Below are 12,639 nucleotides of genomic sequence, written 5' to 3'. Positions count from 1 at the left end.
CGGTCCTTCCAATGACCACCCTCCTTGAAAAACAGTACTTCACTAACTGTGCTCTGCTGCAGGATCTCTGAATAAATTTGATTTGCTTTTAAGTTTGAAACAGCTGAGATGTTCAATTGATTAAAAAATAGCCATTAAAGTAAGGCAGAACAATTTTATGTGAGCCTTTATTAAATATTTGTATTAGTTAATGATGTATCTGTGTGTTAGGCTGTGTTTTGTCCTCTGGATAGGATCTCTATACTTAATTTACATGCAAGACATAACAAATGAAAGGATTTTGGCTTGTTCTGCCAAAAGCAGATTCTCTGCTTCACATTCAATGGGTTATTTATATGTCTGGTTTTTCCAAGGCTAGCATTTATGTGCATTGCCACATACAATATTTCATAAAAATGATAACATGGGCAGCTTTCCATAGGAAAAATGTACAGCTAGTAGATAGTAATTTTTATTGTCACATGCCCAAAGAAAGAAGATTTGTAATATTTAAACCTTGTAGTTCTAACTATAATATTATTAATTCCAACACATCTTCATTAGTTAACATATACTAACCTGGAAAATAATGTTGCATGGTTTCTGTTTAAAGTTTGTAAGATACAACCAGAACAATACAACCTAATCTCTTGTTACCTCTTCAAAAAACAGATTTTTTTGCACTATTCATGATGTTTTGATTCAGAAATGCTGTGGAAGACTTGCTTTCTGCCAAATATCCCTGAAGATGAGTGTCTTCAGTACAGAACCAGGGCTAAGATCTGCAGTCAAACCATTTGCAGCTTGAATAGTGCCCTGTGAATAAAACATCCTGTGTAAATAATAAGACATTATTATGGGGAGAGCACGTAAGGAGGCTTTGACTGCCTTAAAAGTACTCTGTCAAATTCAGATCTCCTGCTGTATTGATCCCATCCATTTTAAACACTTTGGCGCTATAGAAGTGTTATCAAAACTAAAATTCAGGGTGCTACGGTTTGGCGCTGTAATTACCAGAGACTGTTTAGATATGAGGGTAATAGAGGTCTTACAAATACCTAATGTGGAAAGACATGTATTGCTATTTTTTGTTAATATTATTTTATAGAAAAAACTGGAAAGCCTCTTACAGAAATATGATACAGTCTGTCAAATGAACTCTGAGAGAAACCTCCAGCTGGAAAGGGCTCAGTCCCTGGTTAGCCAATTCTGGGAGACTTATGAAGAGCTTTGGCCATGGTTAACTGAAACAGAAATGGTCATCTCTCAGCTTCCTGCCCCAGCCCTTGAATATGAAACTTTAAAGCAACAACAAGAAGAGCATCGGGTAAGAATTTTCCTGTTTTCTGAAAATAAAGTGTCATAAACCATGTAGTCGTCTCCTTAGAATGGTGGAGTACTCAGCTGAATGTTTAAGATCCAAGTAGCTACACTTCTGTTGAAAAAAAAATTATTTAAATAATAATAAAAAAATATTTTTAAAATGATGTTGTTTCCCAAACTCTACACGCAGACAAGATTTTCTGGCGAAGTCAGCAAACAACGTTAAAAGCATAAGATAGAGCTTAAGGAAAAAAGATTGCCATTATAGTGAGATATCTGGGCATGCGAAAGTTAATAGCTTAAACGTATGTTTAAAAGTTTACTTAAATGGCAGTGTTAGAACACACCAGACTTATAAACAGATAAAATGGAGATTGGAAGCTGCAGCAAGAAACAAAAAAGGGTAAAGGAGGACAACTGGGGTACCTGCTGTAAGCATGCTAAAAGTGAAATGCTGCCTATGTGTACATCTGTGTCCAAATATGCACATATATTGATCTTACAAACAGAGGAAAATTTGGCATTTGTTTTGCTGATATCATGGAAATTAGACTTTGCTGAGCCAAGAAGATGGACAACTAGGGGGCCAAGAATTTAGTGTTTCAGTTCTAGCGAATCCCTTGGCCATTTCTCATATGAAATATGTTTTATTATGTAGTAATTAAAAGAAAAAATTATTCACCATAAAATCACAAAGTGAAGGCTACAGTTTTGTTAGCTGGGCTCCATGTGGGCTTTTTTACCTAGAGGAACAATCAGCTGGAATGAGAAAAAAAAAAACAACAAGAAAACCCAGTGAGTTTCATATATGGCTACCTGTAATATATGGAACCGGATTTATCCCACCAAAAACCTAGATGTTCTAACACATGCAAAAACTTGAATTGCCACTGGAGATACCTGTCTCTCCCCATTGAGCGTAGAGTAACTAGTTGTTTTATTTTAGCTACCTCAATTAAGTGCCACGAATTAGATAGGATGAACCATAGCTTCAAAGTCTTGTTTACTTTGAGGCTAGTTAATGAAAATGTGCCACTTGTATGTACTGGCAAACACTAGCTTCACTCATTTATCTTCCTGTCAGGTTCACAACGAACAAGCATTTTCTGTTAAGACTAGCTATTTTATATGAGCTTTACAAAATATCTTTGCAAATCATGCTTGCTTTACTTACAGAATTGTTCCCCATCTACTTTAATCGTTCTGCTTGCATGAGAGGCCCTTCATACGAGTTTCTGTTTTTATATTTTCCCTGGGCTATGCCATTAGCTGAAGATTTGTTTGTTAAGTAGAAGATTAATGTCAGGCAATTTTAACAAGTAATCTGATCTGAAATACTCGTTTACTGGAATTGTTTACTCAATAGTTGGTCATGGCAAAGACCAAATCATTTATAGTTAATTTAAAAAAAAAAAAGAAGTGGTTCTGAATGTGAGTAGACTTTTTTGTGTTCACTTACATTTCTATTCTGATATATTTACTGATTTTTAGCTTTATTCAGTCCTCAGTTGTGGACTACATAGAGCTGATTCTGTGTTAGTAACATGCAGTCAATCTGGTTGGAATTTACCCTTGGGCAGATTACTAATATAAGGTTTGTACCTAGGAACGGGGATTTTCTGGCCTTGTGTGAAGTGATCTATTAGTGAACAAAAATAAAACACTGACTTTCTAAAAACTTTAAAATTATTTTTAGTTTTTTCTTCTCTACTAATCAACATTTTTTTCTTGTTGCAACATATACAAATAGGGTTGCTTTTTCAGTAGGTAGCTAGAGACAGGTTTTCTTGTATTTTCATTGCTTTTTTTGTCATCGGGGACAGTTGGCAGTCACGGTCACTGTCCTTTCAGTCTTCCCAACCTCTTCTCTTCTGGGAAGGAGCACGTGAACAAGCTATCAGGATTTCTTTTTAAGGCAAGGACCTCAGTTGAAGAAAAAAGGATTTATTTACACTGTGACTGATATAAGCCCTCTTCTGAGCCTTCATTAACTTAAACAAAGCCTGAGCTAGAAGGAACAGAGCATATATCTGCTGTAGCCTCTCCTGTGCCCGCGCAATGGCTGTAGGATAGAAGTGCGTGGAGCTCACTGACCCGAGAGGGAGAAGGCCTCACTAGACAGTGGGATTGTTTTGAAAAAGAAAGGATGAAGTGAGAAAACAAATAAAACTGGCAGGAAAGATTGGCCTACTCCCAAATTTCCGCCTTTGTCAGGTCTCCTGGGAAAAGCAAATGGAAGTAAAATACTTGGGCAAGTTATAAGGTAGAAGGATTACCTTGTGGCCTTTCACTACCACAAGCCTTTGCACAGTTTTCTCCCCAGTTTTGACTCCCTTGAGGAGTGGGTGATGAGAGGGAGTCAGCGGTTGAAATCCAATTGAATTTACTTATTATTTGCTTGTTAAACTTTGCATCCACTAAGTAACAGTGCTGTTGAGAAGACAGTATGATCTGGTGGCCAGAGCGGCAACTGCTAAACTGCATTGAGTGTTCTCCACTGATCTGTCTTCTTTTGCCTCTGTCCTTTTCCCTGATTTCTTTGGCTCCTCTTTGTGTTAGTTTCCTCTTCTTAAACCAAGGGTAATTTGCATTAATATTCTTGCAATGTCAGTACCTCATTCTGTGAGGTTCTTCAGTGAAACGCTTTGTGGCAAGTAGCAAGTATCAGCATTAAAAGGATATACCTGGTGGTGTTACACAAGTGTCTGGAATATTATTGCCACTTCTCTCACTATAGGTGCTAAAAATCATAGGGGCTGCCTGTTGCCAGTGTCGTATGCACAGTTAGCATCTTCCATGTAATATGTTGTACAGGTTTGTTGCATAGACCTTTCCAATGCATCTTTAATTGTGATGTTTTATGACTGGATAGCCACCTGTGTTGGAAAGGGAGCCATCTCTGGCAGAGCAATCACTGCCTTTCTTTGATGTTATTTGTGCTATACATTAGGATGAAGGGTATTTGTTTGGAATTGCTTGCCAGCTGGATATATTAGAAGTGTGGACAGCTGTAATACGATGGTGTATGCATAAGAAACTGATAAGTTGTTTGGTTTGTTATAGCAACTGCGTGAGCTGATCGCTGAGCACAAGCCTCATATAGATAAGATGAACAAAACTGGGCCTCAGTTGCTGGAGCTAAGCCCAGGAGAAGGTTTTTCTATCCAAGAGAAATACGTGGCAGCTGACACCCTTTACAGTAAAATTAAGGAAGATGTCAAAAAGCGAGCACTGGCGTTGGATGAAGCCATTTCTCAGTGTACCCAGGTATCAGTTTAAGTTTAAAGTATAATTGGATTCATTCAAATGGAAAGATACACAGACGTTGTCATCTTGTATGTATATATCAAGACTAAACTGCTGTTTTATCTGGATTTTTCAACCAAATGGTCTGTGAATGTTCACATCACTGCTGATGGTATTGATTTTCTAGCTGTCAAGGGATTCTAATTTTATACATTGGTCAGTATTATGACTCTGCTGCATTTGCAAAATGTTATCTCTTCTCAAGCTATAATTTTGAAGTTGAAAAAGGAACGTTTGGTTGAAAAATGTGAGGTTTTATTTTTACTTTATTCTTTTTTCTCTTACTGATGTGTTACTAGTTGATGCTCCATTTGTCTGTGGATATCTGTTAGTCAGTTATATATATAACTTTCACATATTTATATCTAGAACTTGGCAGCTTTAATTACAGTCCTTTACCAGTGGAACTAGAGGATAGTTTATCAGCGTTAGTAGCAGTTTATCATTTACTCTTCACTATAAATGCACAGGAACTTTTAATATAGACATATGCTTGAACAGTTGTGCATTTTACAAATCAACTCTGTAACAGTATTGCGAACAAAACTAGACTTCACAAAATGTCATCATAAGCATAAAATTCAGATAAAGTCCATAAAAGGTATGTATTTTAAGAGCATCAGCCTATGGCATGAACTTCAATAAGTGTATTGTTCTGTATCAGATCTGAGAGACTTTTCTATTTTGGGTTGAATAGCAATTAACCCAAACTGAAATTCTGTCTTTTTACTCAACCGCAGATTAAGGAAAGGACTCATTAAAACTGTGGACATGAACCCATAAAACCCCCCAAATATTCTATACTGTTGTCTTTATGGGAAATCCTCTTTTTTTTTGTTCATTGGAAATTTAGTGCCATATTCTGCTCAGATCTAAAATACTAGGCTGAGAAATAGACCTTAAAAGTTCTCAAGAAATCTGCATTCTAAGTAATTTTTTTTGTAGGTCATTGTAATTACCTCATGTTTCTAGCCACTGCTGACTGAGTTTTTAAGAACCTAAGGAATAAGGTGGCATCCGATGTCATCAACCTGTTTTTGAACTGGTTATGGACATGATTTTATTATACTTTCAACCATTCTAAACAGCTGCTTTATTCACACCTCTGGAATAAGCCTGATTATTTAGATTCTGTGTTACTCTTTATCGTAACTGCTCAGTCTTCTCCCCCTTTGGAGCTACACATTTGAAAATCAAGTTATTTGTTTAGTATTCCAGCCCTCATTTTGTATGTGATAGACAAACACAACGTACTGTCTAAGTACAGAAAGCAAGGATAAATGTGCATTCTTTGGTAGCAGCTAGAATATCACCACATGTTGGGAAGCTGCTTAATTACTTGTGAAATACTTTAATGTTCATTTCACACATGTAAATGTATATGCAGATGTCAAAAACTTTCTTAACTCCCAGAATGTACTTTTATATGATCTCTTCCTTTATTAAGATACATAAATATATATTATGAGTGCTCTGTAATAGGATGGATATGTCAGTGTTTATCTAGACAGTCTTGGAAAAATAATTATTTGACTCTTCAGATTTTAAATTATATTAAATTGCATTATGTATTGAAGGCAGTATGTAAGCTGTGGAGCCAGAATGAGAGGATACAGTGACCCACCTTTTTTTCCTTTTAAGGTCTAAAACACCTTGTCTCATTCATTGCAGTAGGAGTACAATGAGGGTCATTGAATGCACTGACAATTTTAAAATGCTATATATATGTCCTAAAATTAGACCTAAATATGGCCAATTTAACTTCATTTTTTATCACTTCTTTAAGGTTTTGTTGCCCCAATCAGTTTTTCAGAAGCCTTGAATGTGGGAAGGCTGCTTATCTTTCTTAACACATTTCTCTACTTATATGATATTCACACTTCTTCTAACAAAAACACTGAGTCCATAACATTAGTCACACAGTCTGATTTGAAGTGGGTTGTACAGTGGGAAACAGTAATTACTTTTGTTCTGCCTATGTTCCTTTGAATGCAAGGGAAGTGGCAATTTTTTCATATCAGGTAACCCTGCTTTGCTGTGCTCTTTCTAGCACCTTTCCCAAGTGTCATGGCAAAGCTCTTGGTAGATCCTGGTGGATCATTAGTTTCACCCACAGTTATTAATTTCCATAATGTGACACGGGCATGATATTGAGACATTTGTTGCATTTTGTATAGATCCAAAGGCATATATTAGAGCTTAACTTTGGACCTGTACCAAGGGATGAACCATGTTGACACAGCTGTAATTGAAGTGTCAGCTAGGCACCTGGGTTCAAAGTCAAAGGTGGGTGGACATAATACACACTCTAGTATGCTTTTAGTTGCAGAAAACAATGTACCTTTACAGTGCTAACCAGCACCACCTGGGCAGTAGCAAGTGTCTTTTTGAATGACCTTATACCTCAAATTTTAATCCATGTTTATATGCAATATGTTGGTCATGATATGAGTGTGTACTCAGTATATATTTTTTGGCTTTGTATTCAATATTAAGGTAAATATCTTTCTAAACTGATGAAATTAGAAAGCTGTGGCTCTCCAAGATACAGTACAAAGTAATCTATCAGTTATGCAGGACTATATGCAGAAAATGCTGCTATATTTAAAGTATCTTTGGATGGAGTGTCTTGGGAGTAAACCCAGACTTCGAAGTAAAACTCCATAGCTCCCAAACCTGAGAGGAAGTATCATTTTGCAAGGTCATCTTCGTAATTTAGGTATTAGAAGAGGGGAAGAACCACAAGGAGGTGTTCTAATGTAGTTAGAGATGTTCAATATATTAATTTTTAGTACCTTTTTCCAAGATAGTTTTGAGATGCAGTTTTTTAATCATTTTTTTTCTTCTAATTTCTCTACTCCTTCTTTCTCTTCTTTACCACCCTCTCAGTTCCATGACAAGATAGATCCAACTCTTGAGAGTCTGAAGCGCATAGTTGAACGTCTGAGGCAGCCACCTTCGATCTCAGCAGAGGTTGAGAAGATTAAAGAGCAGATCAGTGAAAATAAGAACGTGTCAATGGATCTGGAAAAACTTCAGCCAGTGTATGAGACGCTTAAACAGCGAGGAGAGGAAATGATTGCTCGCTCAGAAGGAGCTGATAAGGATATATCTGCTAAAGGTAGTAAATTGAGGAAAGTTTCATGTAGCTGAAATACAGCAAGCTGCAGTATATAGAAATCTTCATTTTTTACTACTAATCTGGGGGTTGTGTTCTCCTGGAGAAGCTGCTGAAGGTTTATAAAAGCAAGGCACTAGTTTAATAATTCATCCTGGATATGAACTCTGTTTTATTTTTAAAGGCCATATATATTGTTTCCCTTTAACATTATAGAGAGTTCTGTAAAGAAACAATTTAGTATGTGAACTTTAAAATGTATACATACAACTGTTTCTGTTGTAGAGCTATAAAGATATTTATGGCCAAAAATTGTTTGCCAAGGTAGTAAACTAGTTCCTTTGCCGTCTAGCTGTTCAAGATAAACTGGACCAAATGGTCCTGATTTGGGAAGACATCCAGACTTTGACTGAGGAGAGGGAGACCAAATTATTGGATGTAATGGAACTAGCTGAAAAGTTCTGGTGTGATCATATGGCTCTTGTAGCTACTATTAAAGATACTCAAGACTTCATTCGAGAATTGGAGGGACCTGGAGTTGACCCGTCTGTAGTCAAGCAACAGCAAGAAGCTGCAGAGGTCAGTAGGAAGTATTTGGTTGACATAAAGTATTTTCTTTTCAGTACACAGAGAAAAGACAGAATTACTATGAAATACCACAGGATAATTCTTTTGGAAACCAAGGGGGATAATTATATAGAAATTTACTATAATGGTATCTCAAGTGTCTATGGCAAATGATATGTATCAGTGCTTAATTGCACTGAGCATGTAGCTTATGCCTGTCATTATATTTACATATCTGTTCATAAACACATGTATAATAGGCATGTTACTGGGATTTTTTAAAGTCTTACATATTTTAGATTCCCTGAGTAATATGTAACATCTAAATGAAAGACATACAGATGTGTATATTGTGCTCTGAGCCTGTAATTATTTATGCTGACGGTTAAAGATTTGAAAGTACAAAGATAATCTTTGAAAAAGAAAACTTTCTGATTAAAGAAATCTAATTTAAAGCTTCCTGTTTATTTTTTTATCTCATATAAAATGACATCATAAGCCATTGGTATAATTCAGACCAATATCAGTTGGTTCCACTCTGACACTGCAAAGGGCTGCTTATATTTTAAGTATCCAATTTAAACTCCAAGTGATTTTAAAGAAAACAAAAGCCAAAGCCTGTAGTGTTCTATCTTAAAAGCAAGATGTATGTAGATTATTAAATTTAGTATTACCAGCTTCGGATTTTTTTTTGCCACCTCCTAGGCTGCTAAAGAAGAAATTGATGGACTGCAAGAAGAACTAGAAACGGTTGTGAACCTTGGCTCTGAACTTAGAGTTGCTTGTGGAGAGCCTGACAAACCTATTGTCAACAAGAGTATAGATGAGGTATGGGAAATGCAGATGCTTAAACCTGTTATGTTAGATGCTTGTTCAGCTGAAATTGGTATTTCCTCTTCCCTGAAATATTTTGAAAATAAAGAAAAATATGAGGGGGGGAGGCAAAAGTAAGGTGTCCCTGAAGCCTTTGTGGTAAATTACATTTTGACTTTTGCTTAAATAAATCTTGACTCAAATTAGATTACTATGTATAGACAATTCAGTTTTATTGATCTATGGATTACAGTTTTTGTAGAAGGTGATAAAAGTATTCAGCAACTAATAGAATGATGGCTAACTGTGCAAAAGTAACACTAGAATAAGTTTCAGATACATCTAGCTCATGCCAAGTGAAACACCTTAACTGAGACAATCCTGTTTGGATGTATGTGCAGTACTGATTTCTTTCATGTTCAGTACTGTAAATTTCTTTTAATCTACCTTCATTATAATGATGCAACTCTACAGGATTTCATAATAGTGTTTCCCATATTAACTATGATCCCTATGTTAATAAAAATAGTCAGTAATCAGTAGTGAAGTTCACAGTTTCTGTAATCCAGAACTTCTAGTATATTCTGAAGGAAACTAACTATGCTTGGGAGAGCAAGAGTTTTAATGTGAAATGAATATGAAATATTCATGCTTAATTTATTTGGTGTTATTGATTAGTGAATAGTTAGTGAATGCAAATTATACTGCAGTAAAATTCTTTTTGGCCATTGGAGTAAACTCCAGTTATTTGCAGCTGAATTCTGCCTGGGATGCCTTAAACAAAACGTGGAAAGAGCGGGTGGACAAGCTTGCGGAAGCTATGCAGGCAGCTGTTCAGTACCAAGATGGACTGCAGGTAAGCTGGTATGATACACCTAACCCGATCCTGAGTCAGTAGGATTTAATCCTATTTGTATTTTTAAAAAGTCATGCGATTGGGTGGGTGACAGGCAGTGCCTCACTCTGATTGTAGGAAGTATTTCCTTCAGCCAACATATCTTTTTTTTCTCTCTCTCTCTCTCTCTTTTTGTTTTTGCATTAGACAAGAACTGTATTCGTTTGCTTTCTTTTTGTAATTGTTCACATATTGCACTATGTTTAGATTCCAAATTAGTTTCAGTGTTTAATGATGAGAGCAACACCATACAAATGCATGGTAATTCTGCTCGCATTTTCTTGTGATATTCAGTACTGTCAATACTCGGGTGGGTTAATGTTGTAACATACTTACTTGATTTGAAAATAATAGAATACTGGTCCATATTCTCACTGCTGCCATTTTGTTGCGGTAGAGGACAAAGTCACATAACAGTAATTTTATTCCAGCCTTTCCAGAAGTCAGTTAAGTAGATAAATTTGAATATTTGAAACCAGCAAAAAAAAGTATTAATAAAATGTTTCTGGACCACTATACAAATTTATAGTGTAATTTATCCGATCGTAGCATTTCAGAAGATGATTCATTTTTTAAATCTGTAGGTAAATTTTCCAGCAATTTTTAAGGTATCTTTTTCACTATATGTGTTGTATGTTTGCATGCATGTTCTTCATAGCTTTGTCTGACGACATGTCTTATATCTTCTGTCAATGAATGGTTGGAAGATTGAAACATTTGAAAAGATTTCAGAACATCAAATTTTGCAGAACTATTTTTTGGCTCAGTGGAATTATTGTCTTTCCTGATTCTTTAAATCTTTAAAACTTAAAATTGCAGTTTCACATGGCACTGACACAAGTTGCTAGTGTATTCTGTGAAGATCAAGCAGCAAAACATTCCTTAATAATAATGCACTATGCCTGCTTTCCAGGGCACCTCGCTATATATTTTTCTCCAAATACTTTTATGATCCTGCTGTATGGAGGTTGACTTTTAGGGTTACATTAGGAACATTGCTATTGGTTTAAGTGCTTTCCATTTTCTGTGGTTATGCATTGGACATTGTGCAAGCTTAGTACTTTGTGCAAGGGCAATATTTAAATACCTTCTTATGCTCATTTCAGTAAACAATATGCAGAGTATTATGTGCAGATTCTTAACTGCCCTGCAACTGCCTTGTCCTGTTGAGTTTGTTGGGGGTAGTTCTCCTCCTCTCAGGGAACTGTGTAGCAGTAGGCAGCTCTGCCAAGCACTCCTGCTTTGTGAATGATGGCTAACAGGCAGGGGGAAAAGGGCCTAGCAGAGGTATTCTTTTTCCTTTGCCATTCCTGGATTGTTGTAGCACTTGGTCAGCTTTAAGTAGAGTATCTTTGAGGATGTTCTGCTCTGTATCAGGAACAAAACAAGTACTTGAACAGTCTCAGGAATGGGGAAACTTAATTTGTTGTTTAAAGCTGTAACTGCATTATCCTACTGAGATGCAATCTAGCTCACTTATCGTCCTTCACTGCCTAATAAATACTGAATGGGTCTCATTCCATGTTCCTTACACAGCTAACATTGCCCTGCAATGGAAGTTTGCTTGTTGATGATGTGTAGTTAATCATCACTTAGAGTGTTATATCATTCAGCTACAGCCTTTCATCTTGGCTCTGAAAGACTGTGAAATAAAGAGTTTGTTCTGTATTTACTTTTTAGGGTATTCCAGAAGTACGGTGCTACTCAGTATAAATAGTACTGGCACAATATTGCTGCTAATAAAAGCTCAGTCTTTCAGGACATACGCTTTTGTAACTATTACATGGAATATTTAAGTGTATTCAGTGTTTGATCCCTTGTGTCATCAAGAATCTAGCTTTCATTGAAAAAAGCTCTTTTCTTTCAAAGCGGGTAGCAATGTTGTTCTCTGGAGTGAAAGAAATTCTGATACTTTACATAATATAGCTTTAAAACATGATACTCTTTCTCTCTGCTCACACCTGAATTTCATATTGTGACTTTCAGGCAATATTTGACTGGGTAGACATTGCTGGCAGCAAGTTAGCATCTATGTCCCCAGTTGGAACAGATCTGGAGACAGTGAAGCAGCAAACTGAGGAACTTAAGGTATGAACTAGCTATATATTTCATTTATATTTTTCATCTATCTGTATTTTCTGTGTTGTTTGGTATTTTTCTGTATTTTTCAAGAGTCAAAGCAATTTTCATTTTCAATTTTTAGTAAAAAGAATCTGTGTAAATTTTAAATTATGTTTCATTGCAAACTTTTCCTTTTAAAATATATGGCTGAAGTTTGGCATTGATTTTGGTGAGACTGCATTTTATTCTGTGAATATGTACTGATAGCTGAAAAATACTTGTAATATCATTTTCTTCTCAAGGTTATAAGGTTACAAAGAGGATTCTGTTGTCATGGTCTTCACATTTTCTTGTGTCCAACATTTGCAGCTTCCCTGAGGCACTGGGAAAATGCCCCCAAAGCTTTTCACTTCTGTCACTATAGGTTTTACCTAAATGCTCAAAAGGGTCATGTATGTCATCTGCAATAGATCCAGTAAGCTGTAAATCTAAATCTCAGGCTAACTTAGAAACCTCTCGGCATGGATCTTTGACTCTGTATGCTCCTGACATTGGTAGACTATTACACATATTTTAA

General features: G+C 36.1%; 1 protein-coding gene across 17 annotated transcripts in view; it reads left to right on the top strand.

Moving 5' to 3' along the window:
• LOC112996840 (dystonin) overlaps positions 1–12,639 on the top strand; it is a 306,620-nt gene that overhangs the window by 250,545 nt on the left and 43,436 nt on the right. For all 17 annotated transcript variants that reach the window (XM_064508599.1, XM_064508595.1, XM_064508610.1 and 14 more), the window contains 7 exons: positions 1,088–1,306; positions 4,366–4,569; positions 7,498–7,729; positions 8,079–8,305; positions 8,999–9,121; positions 9,861–9,962; positions 11,988–12,089. In XM_064508599.1, coding sequence (XP_064364669.1) covers positions 1,088–1,306; positions 4,366–4,569; positions 7,498–7,729; positions 8,079–8,305; positions 8,999–9,121; positions 9,861–9,962; positions 11,988–12,089 — 1,209 coding nt within the window. The remainder of the gene's footprint in view (positions 1–1,087; positions 1,307–4,365; positions 4,570–7,497; positions 7,730–8,078; positions 8,306–8,998; positions 9,122–9,860; positions 9,963–11,987; positions 12,090–12,639) is intronic.

This window comes from Dromaius novaehollandiae, chromosome 3 (genome assembly GCF_036370855.1).
Source record: "Dromaius novaehollandiae isolate bDroNov1 chromosome 3, bDroNov1.hap1, whole genome shotgun sequence".
In the NCBI taxonomy this organism is placed as follows: domain Eukaryota; kingdom Metazoa; phylum Chordata; class Aves; order Casuariiformes; family Dromaiidae; genus Dromaius; species Dromaius novaehollandiae.
Note: the sequence above shows the minus strand (reverse complement) of the source record. Positions and strands in the feature narration are given on the sequence as shown.